Source organism: Phaseolus vulgaris, chromosome 1, assembly GCF_051622355.1.
Source record: "Phaseolus vulgaris cultivar YP4 chromosome 1, ASM5162235v1, whole genome shotgun sequence".
In the NCBI taxonomy this organism is placed as follows: Eukaryota; Viridiplantae; Streptophyta; class Magnoliopsida; order Fabales; family Fabaceae; genus Phaseolus; species Phaseolus vulgaris.
In genome coordinates this window covers 35,252,138-35,277,191 of record NC_143498.1, presented here as the reverse complement: position 1 = coordinate 35,277,191, position 25,054 = coordinate 35,252,138, and the positions used below count along the sequence as shown (strand labels likewise).

The window sequence follows — 25,054 nt, the reverse complement described above, 5'->3', positions numbered from 1 at the left end:
CGATATTAACAACGTTATCAGAAGAATCCACAAAAGAAGACATTACTGACCTGAAAACTTGACAATTTAAAGAAAGTAGCGGACTTGACACTTGGAGCAAACGACACAAGTTCTAAGAGCAAGCAGGAAGGCGTAAACCCTCCCACGTTCTAATGAAGCGCTATTTATAGCAAAGCAAGTAAGAGAGAGAGTCCTCTACCCTTCATCCAACACCATTAGATCTAATGTGATCCAATGGCCAATACTACTCGATATCCGAAACGACACGAAATCCACTCCATTGAATGCATCTAATAAAACGGTGCATCTCGAAATCGTGGCTCTACCAAACTTCACATCTCTGCCACACATTGAATGTTGCCAGTAGTCATGCATCACCTCGAGAACCCCAACCATCCTACACGAAAAATTTAGCATGCTAATGTTAATATTTAACTGTAATGCTTAAAACTGATTTATTTTTTATTCTCTCAATAAAACATACAGAGCCATATAATTCAGTCTATTATTGTCATAATATATTAATTAGTGGGATGATACAGTAGAAATTAAATCCAATTTGAAGTGTGTACAAAAGAAGATTACAGACGATTCTAATAAATTAAATTATGTTTATTGTGAAAATATTTTTAATTTATCTTTTAAAAGCAACTCTAAATTTTAAAACTTTTTTCTTGTTAAAAACAAAATACATGAAAAGCGTCTGTATTTTAAGAACTTGTTTTCTGTACAAGAAAATGTTATATCAATCCAGATTTGAACGGCTAACGAAATATAGCTGTTTTTAATTTTTGTGGACTACTATTCAAAGACACTGATAATGGCAACTTCAGTTTTTCTCTGTAAAAAGAAAATAATGATGCAACCTAATTTCAGTTAATCACCCAAATGCCGCCATTCCATCCCAGAAGCTGAAAAGACCCAACATCTAGCTTGCAGCTTTTGTCAAAAAATCACAGCTTCTTCCCCACGCTTTAGGGTTGAAGTTTTGATTTTGCTACCGAGTCACGTTGGCTCTAGCAAAATGCATTTTCTCTGTCTCTTCCAAAGGGAAACTTGTCTCCTTGCCACTTCAACATCAAAAGAAAGTTGCTAAAAAGCCACTGGATTCTTCTTCGGTTGTCTCCGGTTCTGCTCTAGTTAAGTTGTTTCTGAAAACAATGTCACAAAGTTTGATAACAATTCAGACTGAGACCTTGACTCATCTTTTATGTTCTTTTCCTGGGCACAAGAGAATTTTCCCCTGGGTGGTTGTTGGAGTTCTTTAGCTGCAGCATATCCTCCGAGTCTGAATCAGAGATTACCGTTACAATCCCCACAAGGGTGGAGGTAGAAACTGAACCTGAAACAGGTTTCTTCTGTGGGTCTGATTTTTCAGATGCTACACTTGGAGTTTCTACAACTAGTTTTGACTTCTCACTGTTGTCCAAAACAAAAAGGGATGGAAGATTGTCCGATGGTTTAATCTGTTCTAGCTTGATCTCCTCCTTGACCTAAGAACCAACCCAGAAAGCAGACTTGAAAAAGTTGCACAGAAATAGTGGTCCAAATATAAATTTAGAAGGTACTGTAATCATGCATGCATCATTAAATAATTGAGTAAAAAAGGCTCACCAAAAGACTCGGTACACGTTTAAATTAGCTTATTTAGCAGTAAAAAAAATCGTGGCTTGCTATTTGTTAAAGTTTTTCAAAAATAATAATAGTATCTCAAACATAAGTAATTTCAAGAATGCTAATATTGAAAATGACAGCCAAAAAGGAAAAGCAACACAACCTTATCGCAATACACATCTTTTGAAATATTTATGACAAGCTCACCTTTTTATTAGGATCGTGCTTCCATTCTGAAATTGAATAGCTCAGCAGTGGCGCATTAACAGCACCAGTAGGCAGTTTTAGCACCTCTCCATTGCCCTATCAACCAATTAGCGAGGATTAGATTGATTGGAAAGACACTGAAACAGCCTTTTTCCCCTTGATTTTTTGTTTTATCCATGTTAGAATAGCAAGTGAAAGAGATTGGAATTTTTTATTTTTAAAACCTTCGCTGTGGAGAGTGCAATAACGTTTGCAGCATCTTGAGTCTTCTCTGGAATAGTGGGACTGGCACTTACGAAATTTGAAGGGAGACAATTCGATATAACTTTTCCTTGTCCATCTTTATCTTGATGCTGAAAACATTCCTCCTCCAGGTCACCAGAAAACAAACAATTCCCTGAGATATCAATACAGGTGTCATTTTGAACTTCAATACTTCCTGTTGCTGCACATCCAACCTTCGTCTGAGGTACTTCAGATCCATCCTTAACGGGTACAACATTTGACAACTGTATCATGATCATATACAATTTATCAACATATAAAAAACCATTAATTAAAACCAAATAAAAAGTCATAAAATATCTACTTTGGAAGCTGGTTAGGCACTAAACAGTTAGGGTGGCTTATAGGTTGAGAGGATGGGTGAAGATGGATAAAGAAATAATGAATCTTGGTGTTCGGTAGAGAAGAGAAAGGAAAGAACTAATTTAAAAATAGTGAAGGATCCGTAATACTATTTCTCATCTATTTCTAGTCATCTCATCTCTATATCTTTCTCCCCATCTCTTCTCTAATTCTCTTTACCTAAACAACTTTATTTTTCACTTTATTTCTCATCTATTTCGAGTCATCCCTGTATTTTTCTCCTTGTATCTTCTCTACTTCTGTTTAACTAAACAATTTTACTTTTCACTTTATTTCTCATCTATTATCACTCTACCTATTTGGTTTCATCTTATTTCTTTCCTCCGCCAAATACACACTTTCAGAAGAAGTAATTCCCAGAGATTAGGGAGCAGACAATTAAAAAATATTCTAAAATATGTAAATCAGATGGCTGTGTGGATTGGCTTAATTTAAACTTTTTTTTTCACAAACTATCTCAATATTCTTTTTATTATAAACTAATGTGAACCCAAAAGGAGAAAAGATAAAGAGTTTAATCCGACTACACCAAATACAACTCAACCAAGCTCAATTGGAAGCATGTTCATAATTTTATTGATATCACATGATCAGATCCAGTCAACTTATTGTTATGTACCAATGATTAATTTCATCCATTTTGGAACTAAAAAAACTGAACACTTACAGAAGGCGGCTACAATATATGTACGAGGCAATTATGCTTTCATATGTGATAGTAGATAGTTATTTCGACATGTGATAAATTATCCCTATTTGTGTATGCAATCTTCTTCTTACTACTTTTGTCCTACAGTAAGATAACAGTCAACAGCCTACAGCTGGATGTGGCAAGTCACATTATTCCAGTTCATCTTGATCACTTAACAATTAAGAATAAGTGCAAAGGATAAATTACCAAGAATAGAACGTTCAGGTTTATTCAAAACAACGCAAATCAGCATTAAGTACCAACCAGACACGCTACTGAAAATTCTTGCATCATTCAAGCAAGGTTTCAACCAATCAACATGCTACTTACACTTGCTGCATGTTCTTCTTTCAAACGTAGTGCAGCCTCTTCAAAGGCAACAGCATTTTGCATAGAATGTCTGACAATGTTGACAATGACATCAAGGCTGCGCTCAACATATGGGAGCCTTGACCATCCTACTATTCTCCGTAAATTGCTTATAATGACAGGCATCTGCTTGGCTTTGAAATGAGAAAACAAAAACTGAATTGTTGTTTGCTGTGCAAAAGTACTACTTATTAAGCAGAAGACAATAGAGAAGTCTACATAAATTTCATTTACCAATTTCAAGAATAATTTTATTTGGCAATACATAGCCAGACCCTTCATCGTCTGCACGAGCAAGACCATCACGCCATTCCCAGAGCCCCTGTGTGAGACATGCACAGTGTATATGAAATATAATGGTTGTGATTCATACAGAAATTTGACGCAGAAGCAGCAATATGCCTTAGAATCTGAACTTTAGGCCTACCTTAAACCTCACAAAATTAACTCACAAGGTGAAGACTGCTCAAGAATTATATGCTCTATTTAAACCATATCACTACACAAAGTACTTGAGAAAAATAAAAAGAGAATATATTTACAGAGTTTGTACAAGACTCTCTTAGGTTCTCATATTTATATAGAGAGTCTGTTAGATCAATCTGAAGAGATACAGTGAGAGAGAAATGGATAGAAAACAAGTAAAGGCACCTGTAGAACCCTAGGTACAGATAGGTACAACCCAAAACAGTTTTTAAATAATGCCTATTCTTAAACTCCCCCTCAAACTGTAGCATACAAATTGTATGTGCGATGCTTGGAACAAATAAGTTCAATCCGAAACCCTTTCAAGGATTGTTACCATATCTGCAAGTTATTGGATCCGACAAAAACTTAGTACAAATTTCCTTGAACAACAACTTTTCTCAAATAAAATGACAGATGATTTTTGTGTTTGGTCCTCTCATGGAACATAAGATTGGAAGCACTGTGGAGAGCTGCTTGATTATCAACAATACATCTTCATTTGCTAAATTTCAAAATTTTAATTCATGGAGGAATTGTTTTAGAGACACAAGTTCACAAGTGAGACATGTCATTGCCCTATATTCAATTTTAGCAGTTTATCGGACAACAACATTTTTGTTTTTTTACTTTTCCAAGAAATGATATTTCCTCCAATGAAAAAACAATATCATGTAGTAGAGTGTTTGTCCATATGAAATCCTACTCAATCAACAAACATAACAATACCCACAGATTTGGGTATTACCTTTATCTTCATATAACAAACATTCTCTTGAACCCTTTTTTGAGGTATCTTAGAATACAAATGACAATATTCCAATATCAATACAAGAAGTCTGCATGAAAAGACATATTTGGTCTAATCATAGTAAGATAAATAAGCTTTCTAACAAGTCTTCTATATTTTTGGGGTCACAGATAGAATCACCCTATTTTGCCATTAATTTCTTATTTGGGTCCCAAATTGTCACTTCTTAAATTTTGATTCCTTGGCGAAATTGATTTTTTATTCATTAAGACATCAAGACAGACAAAAGTTCAGTACATCTTTCATTAACGACTTGGTTAATTGACTTGAAGAAATAAGATTGAAGGGACATACACCAACACAGAGAGCAAATTTTAAGTTTTTGGAATGAGAAAGGGAAGCTCGAACAATTCCTTGGAAACAATTTTAGATACATTGGCTATGGTTATGAGATGAGAATTTTTAGGGAAGCAAAGGGATGAGGACAAAGAGGTATTACCAGAAATATCATCAGGAAGCATGAGTCAATTATCCATGAACTTTGACTTTCCACAAATTGTGAATGCAAGTTGTTGACAAACTAAGATTTGTAGATGGTTGTGCTAGGCTGTTGGATTACAATCTCAAATATTCTTGATATTCTCGTCAGAAAACTTTTCATGAACCACAAATTTGGAGATATTGATTGTCTTGTTAGGAAAGTCATGGAGAATAGAAATTTTCTTGGGCATGACCTATTCTTTTGCAATACGTGCATTGAGGATGTCCTGTACCACCGAGTCATCCTCTAAGCATATTCAGAGCCTAATCTAAAAAAAGTAACCACCATCTTAAAAGTGCCCACAACTATAGTGTGCTAGGCATGATCACAGTTATCACAATTCATCAACACCATCCAAAATTGTAGGAGTCCGAGTAAAGTTGTGATTTTGAGAACATAGCTAGGCTACCAATATGAACGAAAAAATGGTATTCAAGAGAAAAAACATGCTTACATTCCTAGTTTAAGTAATGACAGAAGAACAGAGGGCATATTGTGCTGAAACAGTGTATTTGAGTGACACCACGAAGTTTATCTATATAGGCTAATTATATTAGTTACACATGAGAGGATATTCAATTTCTTCTAGATCAAATACTATATCCCGATAGAATGGCAATAAAATAAATGTATATTCTTATTTTTAACAAAGTCAAAGAGAAACTTACTGAAACAACAGCAAGCTGCTGAGCATTAAAACCAGCCCCTTTCAACCTTCATAGAAAAAACAGCAATAAATGCAACACAAATACTTCAAAACTCACTCTACACAGAAGCTGAAGAATTGTAGTTTGAAAAACTTGCTACTAGAAAAGAATGCTGAAGTAATGAAAGATTGACAATATAGAAAAGGCAACAAACCCATATAAATGAAGGTACGAGTTTTCTGTCAGCAGGTCCTTCTCATATAACTGCATGCAGACATCATAACTGCGCTTGTAAACCTGTAAGTAAACGGAATTCTAGTTAAAAGGCTGAAAGAGATTCATTAAGTCAGCCATTTTGTAGTGTTGTTTTGCATTTTGATTAAAGATCTATGTTGTTAATAAGTGATTAATTTTGGAAAGAATGGATACTACTATAATTAGCACTAATCAGAGGACAGATTGATTGCACAATCAGAGATTGGTACTGAAATTGAGATATTTGACAGACTCAACCAGAACTAGCATTTATTAGTATTGTAAGCTAACACATCATGAACCAAAGGGCAAAGCCAATAGGCAAGCTGGTGATCAAATTCTCCAGTATTCGTAATCCACACTATGGAGAGGCCTGTTATTCAAAAGTCGCGGAAGTTTGACAATGAAAGCCTACACAGATGTTGACTATGCAGTCATCATCAACTTGAGGCTATTGCATGTTTTTGGGAGACTCTTTGTCACATGGAAAAGAAAGAAAGCAAAAACCAAAGTGTAGTTGCTCAATCAAGATGTTAAACTATAGGAAAGAGAGAAACAATGAGCTAAAACTCAGTTGGTTTTGAGTTCTCATGGACTCCCTTAATAAGCCATCTAGCTATTGTTCCTTCACTATGAGTGGTAAGAGTTCGAGTTTTTTATCCTTTAATGCTTCTAGTACTGAAAATATCTGGATTATGGACTCTAGTGCTACTGATCATATGACACCTCATTCCTCTTCTTTTTCATCCTACACTGCTTTATCTGGTAACCCATATATTACTGTTGCTAATGGTTCCACTACCCCCATTAATGGTTGTGGTAACATTCACCTTCAACCTTCATTTCCTTTAAAAAATGTGCTTCATGTTCCCAAACTATCCAATAACCTCTTGTCTATTCAAAAGGTTATCCAAGATTTAAATTGTGCAGTGGTATTTTTCCCTTCCCATTGTGTTTTTCAGGATCTTGCCACGGGGAAGACTATTGGAATTGCTAAAGAGCAGGGCGGGTTATTTTATTTACAGCATGAAGAAAATAAAAAGTGTGCTAGACTATAGGCACACACTTCTAATCTCCAACAAGGTCGTGAATCTTGGTCATCCTCTCAGATATGGCTTCAACACAGACGTCTTGGTCATTCTCCCTTTAGTACCCTAAAGTCCTTATTTCCTGTTTTATTTACAAAAGTGTCTGCTGAGTCATTTCATTGTGATGTTTGTCAGTTTGCTAAACACCATCGAACAACTTTTCCTCCCAATGGTAATAAAAGTTCTAAACCTTTTGATCTTATTCATTCAGATGTATGGGGACCTTCACCTATTCCTAATATCTCGGGTGCAAAATGGTTTGTTTCATTTATTGATGATTGTACTCGGCTTACCTGGATATTTCTCATGAAAGATAAGTCTGAAGTTTTTCACCTGTTTGTAAAGTTTTACAGAATGATTCAAACACAATTTGAAAGTCCAATTAAGAGATTGCGTTCTGATAATGGAAGAGAATATGTGAACCAAAACCTTTCCAAGTTCCTTCAGGAAAATGGAGTTGTTCATGAATTAACCTGTGTGGACACTCCTCAACAAAATGGGGTTGCTGAAAGGAAAAATCGTCATCTCCTTGAGGTTACTCGAGCTTTACTTTTCCAAACATCTGTTCCTAGATCTTATTGGGGGGAAGCAGTCCTGACTGCCACTTATTTGATTAATAGATTACCCTCTTGGGTTCTAGAGGGTGTTACTCCTATTCAGCTTATGACCACATACTATCCTTCTATTCCCATGTTGACTAGTCTTCAGAATCGTGTCTTTGGTTGTCCATGTTCATAGTCCTTATCGGGGTAAGTTAGATCCTCGCGCCATCAAATGTGTCTTCATTGGTTATGCCCCCAACAAAAAGGGGTACAAATGTTATCACCCTCAAAGTCGTAAAGTCTATGTTTCCAAGGATGTTACCTTTAATGAAACAGAGTCTTTCTTTCCTAGTTCTCAGCTTTAGGGGGAGAGTATTCAAGAAGCTGAGAATCTTGAGTTGCCACCTTTTCCTTTGTTGCAGGATTTCATTCTTAGGGAGGATGACAAAGACCCTGCACCAACATCATTACCAGAGAAGAATAATGAAGACAAATATTTTGGAAAACAATATCAACAAAGGCAACAAGAACCCGTCCTGGTCGAACAACAACTTCAATTGTCTGAATCGGAGGTAAGAACTCATACCTGTGAGACTCTTAAGGACACCTTAAATACTGCTTCTGAACCTAACCTAAATGATTTACCTATTGCCTTGAGAAAAGAAAAAAGATCTTGTGTCAAATATCCTATATCTCAATTTGTGTCTACAGAAAAACTTTCTATGCAACACCAGAGTTTTCTTTCAGCTATTGATTCTATTAGAATCCCTACATCGGTACAAGAAGCCTTAAAAGATGAGAACTGGATTCGAGCCATGAATGAAGAAATGAGCGTGTTAGAAATGAATGAGACTTGGGAGATTGTAGAGAGACCAAAAGATAAGAAAGCAGTGGGTTGTAGGTGGATATACACAGTTAAGTATAAGTCTGATGGCACACTGGATCGGTATAAAGCAAGGTTGGTTGCAAAAGGGTACACTAAAACCTATGGGATCGATTATGAGGAGACTTTTGCTCCAGTGGCAAAAATGAATACAGTCAGGATTATTCTTTCCCTGGCAGCACACTTTGGTTGGGCGATGCATCAATTTGATGTTAAAATAGCCTTCTTGCATGGAAGTTTGGAGGAAGAAGTATACATGGAGATTCCACTTGAGTATGGTGTTGTTAATGAAGGGAATAAGGTGTGTAGACTTAAGAAGGCCCTATATGGTCTTAAACAATCACCTCGTGCTTGGTTTGGAAGGTTTACTCAAGCTATGGTATCTTTGGGGTACCAACAAAGCCAAGGTGACCATACTTTGTTTATAAAACATTCTCAGAATGGTAAACTCACTCTACTTTAGGTCTATGTAGATGATATGATTATTCAGGTGATGATGAGATTGAAAAACAAAATTTGAGGGAGAGACTGGCTGCTCAATTTGAAATGAAGGATCTTGGGGAGCTGAAGTACTTCCTTGGGATAGAGGTTGCTTACTCGAGACAGGGCATCTTTATTTCTCAAAGGAAATACATCCTTGATCTTCTCAAAGAGACTGGTAAGTTGGGTTGTAAGCCCACTGGAGTGCCAATAGAGCAAAATCATAGGATTGGGAATGATGAGGGAAACCCAAAAGTGGAGAAGACACAATATCAAAGACTTGTGGGAAAACTCATTTATCTATCACACACTAGGCCAGACATAGCCTATGCAGTTAGTGTGGTTAACCAATTTATGCATGATCCTAGAGAAAGACACTTGCAGGCAGTAGATAAAATTATTCAGTACTTAAAAGTCTCTCCAGGAAAAGGATTGTTATTCAAAAAGGGGAAAAACTTATCCATGAAAGTATATACTAATGCTGACTATGCAGGATCGATTGTTGATAGGAGATCCACCACAGGCTACTACATGTTCTTGGGTGGAAATTTGGTGACATGGAGGAGTAAGAAGCAAAATGTAGTTGCAAGATCAAATGCAGAGGCAGAATTTAGAGCCATGGCTCAAGGGGTGTGTGAACTCTTATGGATGAAGATCATACTTGATGACCTAAAAATAAAATATCTCCTCCTGTGGGTTTGGCATGTGATAATAAGTCCGCAATTAGTATAGCACATAATCCAGTTCAGCATGATTGAACAAAGCATGTAGAGATAGACCGACACTTTATTAAAGAGAAGTTGGATGATGGTCTTATAGCCACTGAGTACATTCCTTCAAGACTCCAATTGGCAGATATGTTTACAAAGGGACTTCCCACAAAACAATTCGAAGATCTTACTTGCAAGTTGGGAATGATAGATATACATTCACCAACTTGAGGGGGAGTGTTGCATAATCAGGAGGATTATGTTATAATTAAGTGCAGATTCCATTTTATATTTATTAGGTTGTTAGTGATTTGATTTTATTTGATTTGTATAGCTTTAAACACCCATTATTTTTTGCTTTCATTACCTATTATTTCTTTCCTTAATTAGGTTGTAAAACCGTCTATAGATAGAGACTGTAATCACATTTGTAAGATATCTCAGAAATATATTTCATTTATTTCTTTCCACTTATACTATTCCATATATATAAAATATACATCATCACCTGAGCTTGAATCTCACTTACTTTTATCACATCCAAGCATAAGAAAAAACATATCCAATGGGCAAATCCAAGCAGCTGCCTGATACAACTAGTTGGCTGGCATTAGTGCAGTGCAGTTGACTTGACTAGTAAAGCAAAGCCAAAGCCATGTCTAATGTTTTCTTTTATTTGTTCAATTCCTTCATTTCCCCCTTCTTTTTCTCTAGGACCCGAAGAACTGTAGGGCATTTTCTTCTTACAGCTTTTAGTTTTGAGACTGCTGCCACATAAGGCACCCTTTGTTTTAGACCTTGGTCAGTTGTACTTATGTTTTGGCCCTGAATCTCATTCTTTAATTTTTGTTTTCCAGAGAAGTGTTTTAAATTCATGCCTTTTCCTATTCTGAAAAAAAAAATCTCACAACGATTAGAGATAAAGACTTTTCATAGTATATAAGTGGGTGCAAACCTCACCTTACAAACCGGTTTTGTAAGCTTAAGTTAGGCTTAAAGTTCACTTCTTAGTATGATATCAGAGTCATTTAGAGTCTATCATAGCTAAAGTTTGTTGGGTTTATCAGGTCACCAGCTATTGGGTCACTATCTGACCACCCATAAATAAATAATCTTACGCATGAGTTGGCAAGTCTCAACGTGACGGGGGGTGTTGGAGATACCACATCAAAGGACATTTCGTAGTATATAAGTGGGTGCAAATTTCACCTTATTAATTGGTTCGACAAGGTTGACTTAGGCTTAAAGTCCACTTTTTAAGATGATATCAGAGTCATTTAAAGTCTATCCTAGCGAGAGTTTGTTGGGCTTATCGTGTCACTCGCTATCGGGCCGTTATTAGGGCGCTATCAAACTATCTATAAATATATAGCCCCACACACGAGTTGGCTAGTCTCGTCGCGAGGGGTGTGTGCAGGAGATCTCACATCGACTAGAGATAAGGCCAATTCATAATACATAAGTGAGTGCAAAGTTTACCTTATAAGTCGATTTTATAAGCTTGAATTAGGTTTAAAGTTCAATTCTTGATAATCGCCTCTAAATCTTAACTTTGTCTTGTACATTCCACGTTGTCCTTATAATTTAGTCCCTCTAAACTTATTGACTCGCTCTTTAAATTGTTTTGTAACCTTTGATGCTAATTCCTTATCATATAGGAACATGGCACGTGTTGTCTAATTGGCATAGGAACTTAGAGGAAGATTGTATATAAAGTGAGGAAAAAGGAGAAAGAGGGTCACCTAATCATTAAGATATAGTTGATGACATCCAATTAATGAGATAACATGTTAGGAGACCACTCCACCAAAAATTGTGAGGAAGATGATTGTGAAAAAGAAACTTCTGAGTAGTTTCAATAAGAAGTTTCTTTTTGTGTGGCTACTCCATTTTGTTGAGTATGAGGACACAGTTTGATGAAGAATAGGGATGGATGCCATGAACTATTGGAATTGGTGAGGCAAATATTCATAAGCATTGTCACTACGTAAAGCATGAATAAATATACCAAATTCTATTTTGATTTCATTAGAAAACACTCTTTTTTTATGAATTCTTCATTAACCAAATCCAAGTACACTCAAAATAGTTATCAATAAAAGGAACAAAATATTTAAAACCAAAAAGAGTAGTAGTATGGAAGGACACCAAATATTTGATCGAACTAAAAAAATAAAGACAAAACTCATTTATTATGGCTATCTCACATTTTAAGCTAGAAAAAATGTTTTAAAATTGACGCCATCTACTACAATTTTGTCAAACCCATAATGAAAAACATTAGAGAAAAAAAAAATTAAGGTTTACATGCCTCAGGTCAGGTTGGGTCACACTAACCCAAGGCTTCCTCTTCTTCTGTTCAACTGTGTTCTTGGGGGGTTTATGATTTCTGAGACACCCAATGCCGACAAAAAAATTGGCCACCAAAACCCACCATGGCACCTCGATGGTTGTTTTTCAACAATACTAGTTTATAACAAGTATATATGTTCCCAATAGACATTAGCTAGCAATCATGTTAACTAAGGTTTGTCCACTGAAAGATTAGCAAGGTGGGAATGACAAACATTCATTCACCAACTTGAGCAAGAGTCTTGTAAATATGCAACTAATTTACGATAGGATATTTTTCTAGCAATTAGCACCAATTTAGGACAAAGATTGACTGCCTTTAATTATTCATAGATTTTATTTCCCTATTTCCTTTTATTCTTCAATATCACCAACCTATATAAGTAGATTCATGATTGTATTCCTAATCAAGCAATAACATTCAGATTATTCCCTTTTAATGCTCCCATTCCAACTATCTATGATTGAAATGTTGATTAGTTTAATTTGAATAATTCCCCTTTAATGCTTGATTTTCAACTATCCATGATTGAAATAGTTACTAGTTTAGTTCAAGTAAGCTTAAAAGTTAAAATAGTTTGGACCAAATAGACCAAGGGAACAAAGGAGCATCTAATAATCAAATAAACTAATTGATAAATTACATGCTCAATTAGTTGGTAAGCATCAACTTACCTCCACTAAAGGATTATCACAACCTTCAGACTCCTTAGACCATGTAAACAATTTGATCCTCATTAAATCATATATATAGAGCAAATAGTGTGTATCCTCTCTGCCATATCTATCATCAGAAAAATAGTTCATTAGATTGTAGTAATAAAAATCACAAGCTTAATATACAAGTCAATATCACACAAGACTTTAGACTAATCAGTTTGTTGAGATATACGGTGAAGAGACAAAAATAATCTTTCTATGTTGTGTCTGAGATACAAAGATACAAAGAGATGGCCCAAGGCCCATATATTAGTTACATTTAACACTCCCCCTCAAGTTGGTGCATATAAATCATATGAACCAAACTTGTTACAAATATAATCAATTCTAGGACCCCGCAATAATTTAGTGAAGAAATTTGCCAACTGATCATTAGAGTTAACAAATTGAGTGGTGATGTCTCTAAATGCAATCTTTTATCGAAAAGTGGCAATCTACACTTCAATATGTTTAGTCCTCTCGTTAAATATTGGATTTGAAGAAATATGAAAGGCAGCTTGGTTATTAGAGATAAGAGTCATTTGTGTGTACTCCCTAAATCTCAATTCTTTAATCAACTATTTGAGCCAAATAAGCTCACAAGTGACAGGCTATAGCTCTATATTCTGCTTATGCATTAGATCTTGCTACCAAGGTTTTCAAACTCGAGAGTCAACTAGATTCATGGGAGTTACGTAGACTCAACTCGTAAACTTGTAAGAGTTAACTTCAAATGAAAAAAAACATTTTAATAATATAATTAGTAAACTGTGATTCTAAATTAGGGGTTTACCAGGGAGCCGCACACTGCCACACACCACACTCAGTATTTAAATTTTAGGGTTTTTTATTATGTTAAACTAGAAATGGGCCTTTGGCCCAAACTTATGTCTCCTAAAAACTAGGTTTAGGTCTTCATGTTGCAACCCTTCTTCATCAGTCGCACGCAGCTTCTTCTTCATGCTTTGCGTCGTCACAGTGTGTGGCGCCACCACTGCCACCGTTTTTTTCACTTTTTAGGAAATTTTTTATTTTCGTTAGCATTCTAAGATGCCCAAAGCGGCCGCCATGGAAAATCCGCATTGCCACTGCCTTGTTGTGACGGTGGTCAAAAAATCCGCTACCGTCATCCACCATGGCCGATAATTGATAACACTGGATTATAGTGACCATATAACAAACTTTTTCCAGAAGAACTTTTAGTATACTTCAAAATGCGAATAATTGCATTGCAATGTCCTATACATGGAGAATTTAGAAACTAGCTTACCACATTGTCTCCAAAAGAAATGTCAAGATTTGTAACTGTGACATAATTCAATTTTCCAACCAATCTTTTGTATTTCTCAAGATTAGGTAGTGGCTCCCCTGACAAGGTAGAAGATTGGGATTGTGAGTCAATGGGCTTGGAATTCAGTAGTACAATTTCATCTAAAATACCTAATGCATACTTTCTTTGAGAAATGAAAATTCCATTGTTGGATTGTGCTACCTCAATCCCCAAGAAATATTTGAGTTTGTCAAGGTCTTTTGTTTGAAAATGACAAGGAGGCGATCCGAACGAAGGTGTCGTTGAGCGGAACAACGAACTTTGGGGCATGTGCGGCAGGACACTTCAGTATTGGAGCACACCTCCCAAGATAGAATAGCTAGACATTTGTGCAGGTTGAACTGGAGATGAGTCACTTATTTTGTCTAGGTTGATTCTCAATAATCTCAGTCTTTTCTATTGATCTATGTTCAATCACCTCTTCCCATAATTTCATAGTATGGCAAATGAATTTTATTCATTTACGATAACATAATTCTAAATATCTTCATTGTCCATTCATATGAATACATTTATTATCCTAATACACATTCTCGACATCCCATTATTCCCGTGTTACTAAGCATCCAGGTACTTTAACAGAAAATTCAAAGAGAAGGTTTCTAGGAAGTGATTCCTATGTGAATAACCCTTCTAGTCACATCTTTTAAATAAAGAAAGACCAACTATCTCATGGTGCTCTTGTCCGAGTCACTAGGCTCACTGAATCCTTGAGTTTTGCGGGTGGTAACTAATGAAAGAAAGCTTCATTATGAAACTTATGTCAACATGATCATGTATGATTCTGCTTAAAATAAATGCCAGAGTCTTGGTCTAAGGTCAACTACAGATAAGCCCCAACTAAGTACAAAGAACAAGACTACTTATTAGACTTGTGTCCCCAGAAACTTGGATCTCATATTTTGTGTTTATTATTGGATAACAAATTAAAATAATACACATCCAAAAGCCCATACTGAAAGAATAAAAAACAGGCGAAAACCTAAACCATGGGAAGAATCAACGAAGTGATAAATTTAAAACACAGTTGTACCTCAGCATCACATCAGGAAGAGGCCGTAATCTCCAATCTGCATTCTGGTATCTGCAAGGAGTTTCCAGAATGGTGGTAAGAATAAAAGGAATAGTTATTCCTCAAGAAATTATAAAACTTGTGTTAAGAGTTAAGAAAGACACTTAAAGAAGGGGTTAATTCCAAAAAGTAAAGACAACATACTCCTTGTTTGCAGTAATCCCACAGAAGTGTTGCAAAAGATATTGCAGACTGTATCTCTCCAACTTTAACACTCTAGAAGCCTGAGCAACAAAATTAAAATATACATTAGTCCTGTTTGACAAAAAGAAGAGAACATTATAAAATGAATTCCCAGCATGCAATCAATGAACTTGGGTTATGACAGGGATGATCAGAAGCGATAGAACTCTAGTGTTTGTTTTGTCATTTAATATAGATCAACACACATGGATGTATGAAAATCTGAGCACTGAAATAGGGTTATGCCAAATTTTAACCTTGTAAACATACAAGGGAAGCATGAGCATAATATAAAATCCTCGAACATATCTCAGAATATTCATTAAACTGCCATTTCAAAAGAAACTCTATAATGAGGTGCAGAAACTCAGTCATTAGATCAGACAGGAAAGAAAAAGGCTAAACAAAAGCAAAGCTGACATAGATCTCAAGGCAGGGCTTATTTCCAGTTTTTTTTTCTCCAAGGCCGCAGCAAAATAATCACCTTATTAATCTAAGGAAACAAACTCATCCAACATTAAACACAATTCTCAAGTATTATTTATGAAGCTAACCTTGCTTGGATAACAAATTCAAGACATAAAAAAACAATTCAAGTGCTTTCTCCCAACAACTTACGCTTCTGGGATGGTTTGCATAACAACAGTTTACATGGGAAATTACCCGTACACCAGGTAAAACAGAAATTACTTCTGCAAATATTTTTTAAATGCCCCGTACATGCAGCGCCAGTATCAAATAGCTAGAGAAACTATTTAATTAAGAAAAAATTTGGCAACAATTATATAACTCAACATACAATTTCCTTTCCTTGACCACTAACAAGAAAATAATTTCAATACTGAACATCCTTAGTACAAACAAACCTGGCCAGTATCAAACATATTACAAACATAAATGCCAAAATCCCGTTGCAGCCACACAATATCTCGATCTGCTCCATGCATGACCTATTTAACCACAAATAAAGTCAACAAAAAGAAGCAAGTTGGATGAATTAAAGAAACATCAATCACGTGCATTTGACCTTCTTCTTGGTAGGGTCCTTGAAGACTGCCCTCAGGTATGGCCCAACATGATTACGAACCTTCAAAGTGTCTATAACAAAATCTTCAGTCCTGGTTGAGATTTGCATCAAGCAAGTCAAACCTTGGAAAGACCGATAATGATTATGTTCCAAATCCACCTTAACATTCCAAGTCAAGATAAAAATGTCAAAAAAATATAATGAAACAAACAAACAGGAGTAGTATCAAAAAGGGAGAATACAGACTATAATTAAATTAAATGCATTAAAAACAAACAGCATTCAGAATGCAATAACAAATTGCAAAACAGATATAAAAGAGGATAAAAACATGATATACCAAAAAACAGCTTAACCAAAACAAATATAATCACAAGAGAAACATATGTCTAAGCAGAAAAATAACAGTCGTATAGGTTATACAACTTGAGCACACACTAACTTAACCTTAACAACCCAACACTGCCATAAGCTAAACATCAGAAAAAAGAAAAAGGCATACTAGTTGGTTATTTTTCACATATGGCACATGTTAGCAAGCTTGAAAGGCTAGCTTAAGACTTGCTTTGTAGGTCTGTAGACATTCCAAAACAAAATAAGCTAATTGATAGTGTTGTAAATAGTAGCTTATTGCAATAAAACTATTCTCAATATCTCTACAGTTATTAGGAAAAAATATCTTTAGAATCTTCCTATTCATCTCAGCATATTTTTATTTCCTGAATTTAAAGAATTTGATTATTACAAATAGAGATGATGAGAATGTAATTGGAGTGATTGTTAAATAAATAATTTTTTATTTCCTTACATAGTCCAGGTTCGTATCAAGCTCACGATCTTGGGAGCCCTGTTTCCACTCCAAAACAGTTGCATTGTTAAGAAAGTTGCCACACACCACCACCAATATCGACGCATGTAACCTACATGCCTTGCTTGGCAAAGCCCACTCACCACTGCACAATACCAGGTCGTTAGGACCTTCTGAGCCCATTCCAAGGGGTGGTGACATGTCATTTGGCTTTGATTTGAGTCAATCGAGATTTTTTTTGTTCTTTTGCCAAATGGGTCCTCTTTGCTACGTCTTATAAAAAGGAACTTCAACATGAAAGGTAAGAGTGCATTAAATATTATTGGCCCTTTGTCCTAAGTGTTTGGATTCTGGATACATGACTACATTTCCTAAACTCTTTAATTGGTACGTCAAAATGATAAGAGAACTCATTACAGTCACAAATGGTGATAGTGTACCCATAAGTGTATCCGAGAATATAACTTTAGAATCATCTATTATATTAAAGGATGTTTTATATGTCTCACAACTAACTAATAGCCTTATTTCTATACAAAAACTTACAAAAATTTTAATTGTTTAATAGCTTTTTTCGCTCTTCTTATTGTATATTTCAGGACCCTACCACGAGGAAGACAATTGTACTTGCTAAGAAGCAAAGTAGGTTGGATATGTTGGAATCCAAGGACCAAATTAAAATAAAGGTCATAACCATGGCTGCTCTTCAAGGATGACCTCTATATAAACTAGATGTCAAAACATGTCTTTCTTAATGGGGATTTGCATGAAGAAATGGAGCAACCTCCTGGCTTTGTTGCTCAGGGGGAGTCTTCTGGATTGGTATGTCGTCTCCACAAATTGTTATATGGCCTCAAGCAGTCTCCTGGGGCTTGGTTTGCAAAATTTAGCAATGTTGTTCAACAGTTTGAAATGACTCGCAGTGAAACAGATCAATCATATTTTTACCATCACTCAAGTGTTGGGTGCATCTATCCCGTAGTATATGCTGATGACATTGTTCTTACAAACAATGATCACCATGGCATCTCACAGGTAAAACAACACCCGTGTCACCACTTTCAAACCAAGATCTTGGCAAACTCAAATATTTCTTTGGGATTGAGGTACCACAATCCAATACTGATAATGTTATCTCTAAAAGAAAATATGCATTGGATATTTTGCAGGAAACTAGGCTGATGAATTTGAAATCTGTTGATACACCATGGATCCCAATATCAAACTTCTACCCAATCAGGAGGGTCTCTCTTAGGTCCTAAGAAGTACAGAAGATTAGTTGGAAATTTGAACTATCTTACTGTTACTCGTCCTGATATTTCTTTGCAGTCAGTGTGGTGAGTCAATGTCTTAATTCCCCATGTGAAGACCATTGGAATGCAGTCATTCGTATACTGAAGTACATTAAAGGCTCTCTTGGAAAAGGTTTGTTATATGGTCAAAATAACCATACTAAAGTCGTTTGTTATTCAAATGTTGATTGGACAAGATCTATCGGATAGAAATCAACTTCCAGATATTGTGTCTTCATTCATGATAACTTGATCTCTTGGAAGAGTAAGAAACAAAGTGTTGTGGTGAGATCCAGTGCAAAAGCAGAATATAGAGCTATGAACTCAGCTACTTGTGAGCTTATTTGGCTTAAACAATTACTTAAAGAATTACAATTTGGAGAGGTCGCTCAAATAACACTTTATGAGATAATTAGGTTGTTCTTCATATTAGCTTAAATCCATTTTTTCATGAAAGGATCAAATATTGAAATTGATTGTCATTTTATTCGAGAAAAGATTGTTTCAGGAGATACAAGACTAAGTTTATTAATTCAAATGATCAATTATTATGAGGGCCTAGGATTGATTATATTTGTAACAAGTTGGGTAAATACAATTTATATGCACCAGCATGAGGGGAGTGTGATATTAGATATCCGAGTCCAAAACACTTAAAAAAGTAGTTTTATCCCAATCTTATTTCAGCCACATTCTAAATAAAAAAATCACTTTTATATTAAACCCTCAATATGCCCCAATTTGCAAACCCTAAATAAAAAAATTCTAATCCCCCAAACCCACAACAGTAACACAACCCAAATAGCGAACCAGAGCCCACCTAAACGGGACCGTGACAACAAGGCGAGGCGCGGCAACGCGACCTAAAGAGATTTGAGACGTCAACGCCCAACAAGGAGATGCAAGATGGCAAGGCGACGATGGCGAGGCAAGGCGACGACAATGAAGCGAACCCTTAAATAAATTTCAAACCCTTGCTTAAGGTGTGTATCAAGGACTCAAAATGAAAACCATACTAGATAACCTTAAATAAAAGTTGACATCTCTATGCAATTGTACTGTGATAACAAGTCAGCCACGACCATTGTCCATAATCCAACATAACATGATAGGATCAAACATATTGAAATTAAAAGGTACTTAATTAAAGATAATCTCAACAAGGGTCATGTGGTTACAACTCATGTCCCTCCAAAACATCAAAATGTGGACATTTTCTCTAAAGAGCTTCCCCAAGGAAAATTACAAGATCTTGTAAGCAAGTCGATAATGATTGATATTCATTTACTACCTTGAGGAGGAGTGTTGTTAATAACATATTAGGATAAAAATATTCTCAATATCTCCATAGTGACTAAGAAAATATATCTTTAGAATCTTTCAATTCATTTCAACATTTCTTATCTCCCTGTTTTAAAGGATTTAACTATTACAAATCAAGATGATGAGAATGTAATTGAAGGGATTGTTATCAATAAAATAATTATTTATTTCCTTACATAGTTCAAGTGATACAATTAATACACGTAATTTATTGAGCATCACCACAATAATGCCTACTACTCAATACAATATCAAACACAACTTCAATAGCAGTTAGAGGAAAGAACAACTAACTTTTATTATATACTACTCATTCAGTTTCTTATACTAAGCACAAAGAATATTCCTAAAAAAGAAGGGAAGGTACACAAAGTAAATAATAATCAAACCAATGATATCTTAAGAATCTTTCTATTTATTTCAACATTTCTTATCTACTTATTTTAAAGGATTTGATTATTACAAATAGAGATGATGAGAATGTAATTGGAGTGATTGTTATCAATAAAATAACTATTTATCTCCTTACATAGTTTAAGTGATACAATTAATACATGTAATTTATTGAGCATCACCACAACAATGCCTACTACTCTACTCAATATCAAACACAACTTCAATAGCAGTTAGAGGAAAGGACAATTAACTTTGATATACTACTCTCATTCAGTTTCCTATACTAAGCACAAAGAACATCCCTGAAAAAGAAGGGAAGGTACACAAAGTAAATAATAATCAAACCAGTGATACTGCACGAGGAAGAGCACAACTATTAGTACAATTTACATTTACATATCCACCGCATGTCAAGAATATTGAGTTTGTTATTTCCTGTAAAGAACTGTTCAATACACAACAAAATTGAAATTGGAACAGAAACAAAACAAAGGAATAAATATCCAAATACCAAGACATGCATTAAGTTTGTGCAGCTTAAGTGAATGCACAAACATTAAATTATGAACCATTGCAGTTGCACATATTAGAGACAATAATTTGTTGTTATAACATGGTCCAGCCAATAAATAATGCACAGGCTTTAAAATAAATGTACAATGAGGCCACAAAAACAAGAATCTAGTAGTACAAATGAAGGAAGCTTTATAGTAAAATATAATGAATAGCATTTATGGTATACCGCAAATTCATTAACTGTAGACAGCTTAGCAGCCAACTCCTTCAATCCTTTGACTTCTTCCACAAGCTTGAAAGGGGTGCATTCTAGTAACGGAGGCTTTATTGGCACAAGATCATCAATATTTTCTTTATCAACAAAATCCAAAACAGAGAGTTTCTCCTGAAACATAATTTAATTACTATAGAATATAATTAAGAAATAATAGATTAAGAACAATTTTATATATTAAGATTTTGTCACACAAATTTGGTACAAATCTAATTGAACTAATAAAATTAAAGAAAAAAAAAACATGGGTGGCTAAGTGGAGCAAGATATGGAAATGTAATAAAATGGTTGAATGTGAAGCTTTCTACACTATTTATGAATTGATTTTTTAGGAAAAGAACATTAGTCCAGAATTAAGAAAATGTGGGACACAGACACACCATAATATACACGTCTCTACCATAGTACCTACCCTTGGCAGCCTACATCTAGGTGACTGCACTCTTTGACACTTCACTATCCTTTTTGGTCAACTCTATTGTAGGTTACCCTTTTCAAATCATATGCAACCAGCTCTGATCCCAATTGATATGCAATAAAATTGTGTTGCTCCATAGTCTATTAGCACTATTTTTCCAGCCAATGTCCCCACAATTTGAGGGACCTTCTAGATGTGAATCCTGCTATGCTGTGCAATGATAGCTGAAATTCCCCTTCTCTTGGATTGTCATCCCCTTCTTCCACTACCTCCTTCTTGCTTATCTATGAATACCATAAGTTTAAGTTGCTTGTTTTTGCATATATGATCTCTTATACTGAACTTCTCATCACATCTAATATTATCCTTTCTCATCTCTCACATTTTGCATTTGCAAACTTGCATATTCTCCTTGTTTCACCCTTGCTTATAGTTGCACTTCCTCCATAGGCCGCCTTTTTCCTAGTAAAAGTTTTGTTGGTATCATTCATTTTGTTTCGCATCCCTCCATTCATCTCTCTATCTAGAATAATTGCTCAACCACTTTTCAATCTTCTTAAAGTCTTTGCAGACACAAGTTAAGTGGCTTTAGGGGCTTCCTTTGAATTTGGGCATTATTAATCACATGATAACACCACATTCACATTGGAACACAGCGAAACCCTATCACTCCTCCAAGGGAAGTCAAATCACACATAACTATTGAAGGCAAAGCAATGCACTTCACCAATAGTACCTAGAGTGAACACTACAACAAGAAAATATCAAGAGTTCAGTTTAATAATCCTATGAATTTTGTATTCATTCTTAGTCACTCTCCTTTGTGTTTATTTTACCTTACCAACTATGGCCTCTTCCTCTATAAAGCAACTTATGCTCCTCACCACTCCTCCGTTTAACTTGATTATGCTTTGCCTAGTTCTAGATGTTGTCCATTGACTTTTTGACAAGTTTTCAATCATCCAAATGTTGGGTTTTCATTTTTTAGCATTGGCCAATCAGTTCCTAGCAAGTTTTCCAAAATAAATTCCAACAATTTCAAAACCCATATCTCTTTGTTATCTATTTGATTCTTCAATAATATTATTTAATTTTAGGTATTCTTTCTTTATTTTTCAGTATATATACATAGTGAGTTCAAAATGCAAACAACCCACTATACACTGTTATGTTTCCCCCTTGTTACTCTTTTTTTCTCACTCCATAATCAATATCAAATATATAATAAATTGATATGTTAATAAATAATAAATATCTTCCTTGAACTTTAATGCATGGTATTATCAAGTGTAGTAGTTAATAAGTTAATTATATCCTTATATTTTAATTTAAAAATAACTTTTTATATTTTTTGGTAGGATTTTACAATCCACATTATGATTTATGAATTACAATCTTTAACACCCTTTCTTAATCCTAGGCAAAATCTCAATTATGACACTCTTGCTAAGAATCCCCCATTCAATTTGCATAGTTGTGTCCTCTCAATTGAGAAGGTTATTTCGAGCATTACAATGAAAGGGGAGCAGTAGAATCAAACAAATGCCATTCTCAAATGAGAAGCCCGATATTCTTGCTAAAACAAGAGCTTCTTCTGTCATTGGTTGATTTTACTGCATGATGTATGCAGAACCAAATAAAATAACCAAATCATTACCAAAAACCAGAAGCACTTAATACCACACTATAGCAGGTCTAATGAGATGGTCTGTTGTGGACTGGTGGACTGCTACAGACGAAGGTTCTCACATGGTTGTCACGGCCACAATTGTGGTGGAAATAACTGCCATTGCCACACAATAGTGACACAACCCTAAAAGGAATAAAAAACCATTTGGGGCTAATATTTTTGGGGAGCAATTTTGGTTCAGAAACTTGTTTTGTCCATGTAACAAAAAACATTTACAGGTTTTTCTTTTAGAAGGGGAGAGGCAGGGAATCAGGAAATTTCCACCCTTTACAGTGGTTAATGAAAAAAGAAAAGCTTTCTTTTGCATCATCGTGTGATGCTGAGTCTAGACAAACCACAACTTCCATTGTCCAGCAGTATTTCCAGCGTTTGCCAACCACTTTTGTTAATTCCCAGCAAGCCTGTTAACCATAACAACCCTCCTCTGATGTTCTGATCTCTGTTCTGTCTCAGTGTCCCTGCCCTGTTCCTTTCTTTTTAATAGCAAACTCCACTGAGAAACAGGTGTTTCACCATTATGTGTTGTGTCTTTTAGCTTGAATTTTTTACCTCCGATGATTTAGTATTTATACGTGTTTACTTTTAGGCATTTTTTTATTTGTCAGCAGTTGTACATGTGTGATATGAAGTACTTACCACAAGTTTAAAATCGTGTTTACAACCAAAAAGAAATGCGTCCAATCGTTAATGACATTGTAACTTTCACATCACGGCTTCTTAACATGGGCGAGCTAGACTTATCAGATATTCAAACACTAATAGCCTATCATGATATAGTATAACAGATAAACACAACAGCCTGCGCACCTTTTTAAACCACTTTTCACCATCAAATATGAGAGAAACCATTTTAATAATAAATGATAACCCCGTACCTGATTTTAACCACACCCATATTTCCATTTCCAAAACAATAATTCTTTTCGAATTGCATAACATCAAAAGCACTAAAACCATGAATTTTGAAATTCGATGCAATGAACGAACCAGTGGATGAATAAACCGCTGACCATCTTCACTCTTCTCCAACAAAACATGCTCAAAAGGCTGGTTTGCATTATCAACAACAATATTGTATGCATACTGAGGCTTCTTGATCGTAGGTATATGAAACGGCACCTTCATCTTCCTCTCCAACTCGTTTGCAAATTCCTCTCCCTCCTCCTTCTTAATCCTCCGTAACTCGTCCACCAACTCATCAACCAGCTCCAAAACGTCGTCATTGGCGTTCACAAGCCACTCGTACGCGTCGTCGACGTCAGCGGGAAATGCCGAGCCTCTGCCCCAAATATTCTCCGCCGCACCGATTCTGTTGAGCATTGATTGAGTCCTCCGCGCGATTTCTTCTATCGGGCGTCGGAACTCCGTGAATTTGTAGTAGAAATGGAAGTCCTCGCCGGAGGGAATGCATGGCGAAGAAGCGGAAAGCTCCGTTAGATGGTGATCGAAGTCCATAGTTCGTGAAGAAAACGGTGGAAAATTTGTTGGAAGGGTTTTAGAGTTAGGGTTTCAGCGTTTTCGCCATTGACGTTGGGAAATGGTAATCAGTTCTGAACGCTGATGTTTGTGTCAGTTTCAGTTTCGAAACAGTGCGTGTGAGGAGACCGTCCGACATAATATACGTTGATGTCACGTGACAGGACACGGTGCACGTGGGAACTGAGTACTAATGTATGTACTTCTGAAATTCGACTTTGACTTGCTTTGAATGAAAAAAAGGTTGAGAGAAAATCTTCTACATATGTTTTCAGATATGCATATGTAAATGGAAAAGGTGTGGGTT

At 35.6% G+C, this 25,054-nt stretch overlaps 1 protein-coding gene across 1 annotated transcript; it reads right to left on the bottom strand.

Annotated features, from left to right (window-relative positions):
* Positions 1-689: 689 nt before the first annotated feature.
* On the bottom strand, positions 690-25,054 carry LOC137813915 (protein RRP6-like 2). Its single transcript, XM_068616397.1, has 14 exons — positions 24,259-25,054; positions 21,116-21,274; positions 16,555-16,713; positions 16,394-16,477; positions 15,489-15,568; positions 15,306-15,356; positions 12,919-13,027; positions 6,148-6,230; positions 5,955-6,000; positions 3,764-3,851; positions 3,491-3,663; positions 2,046-2,330; positions 1,822-1,917; positions 690-1,493 (listed from the first exon to the last, which is right to left on the bottom strand). The coding sequence occupies exons 1-14, from the start codon at positions 24,724-24,726 to the stop codon at positions 1,209-1,211; spliced, it is 2,166 nt and encodes a 721-aa protein (XP_068472498.1). The 5' UTR covers positions 24,727-25,054; the 3' UTR covers positions 690-1,208.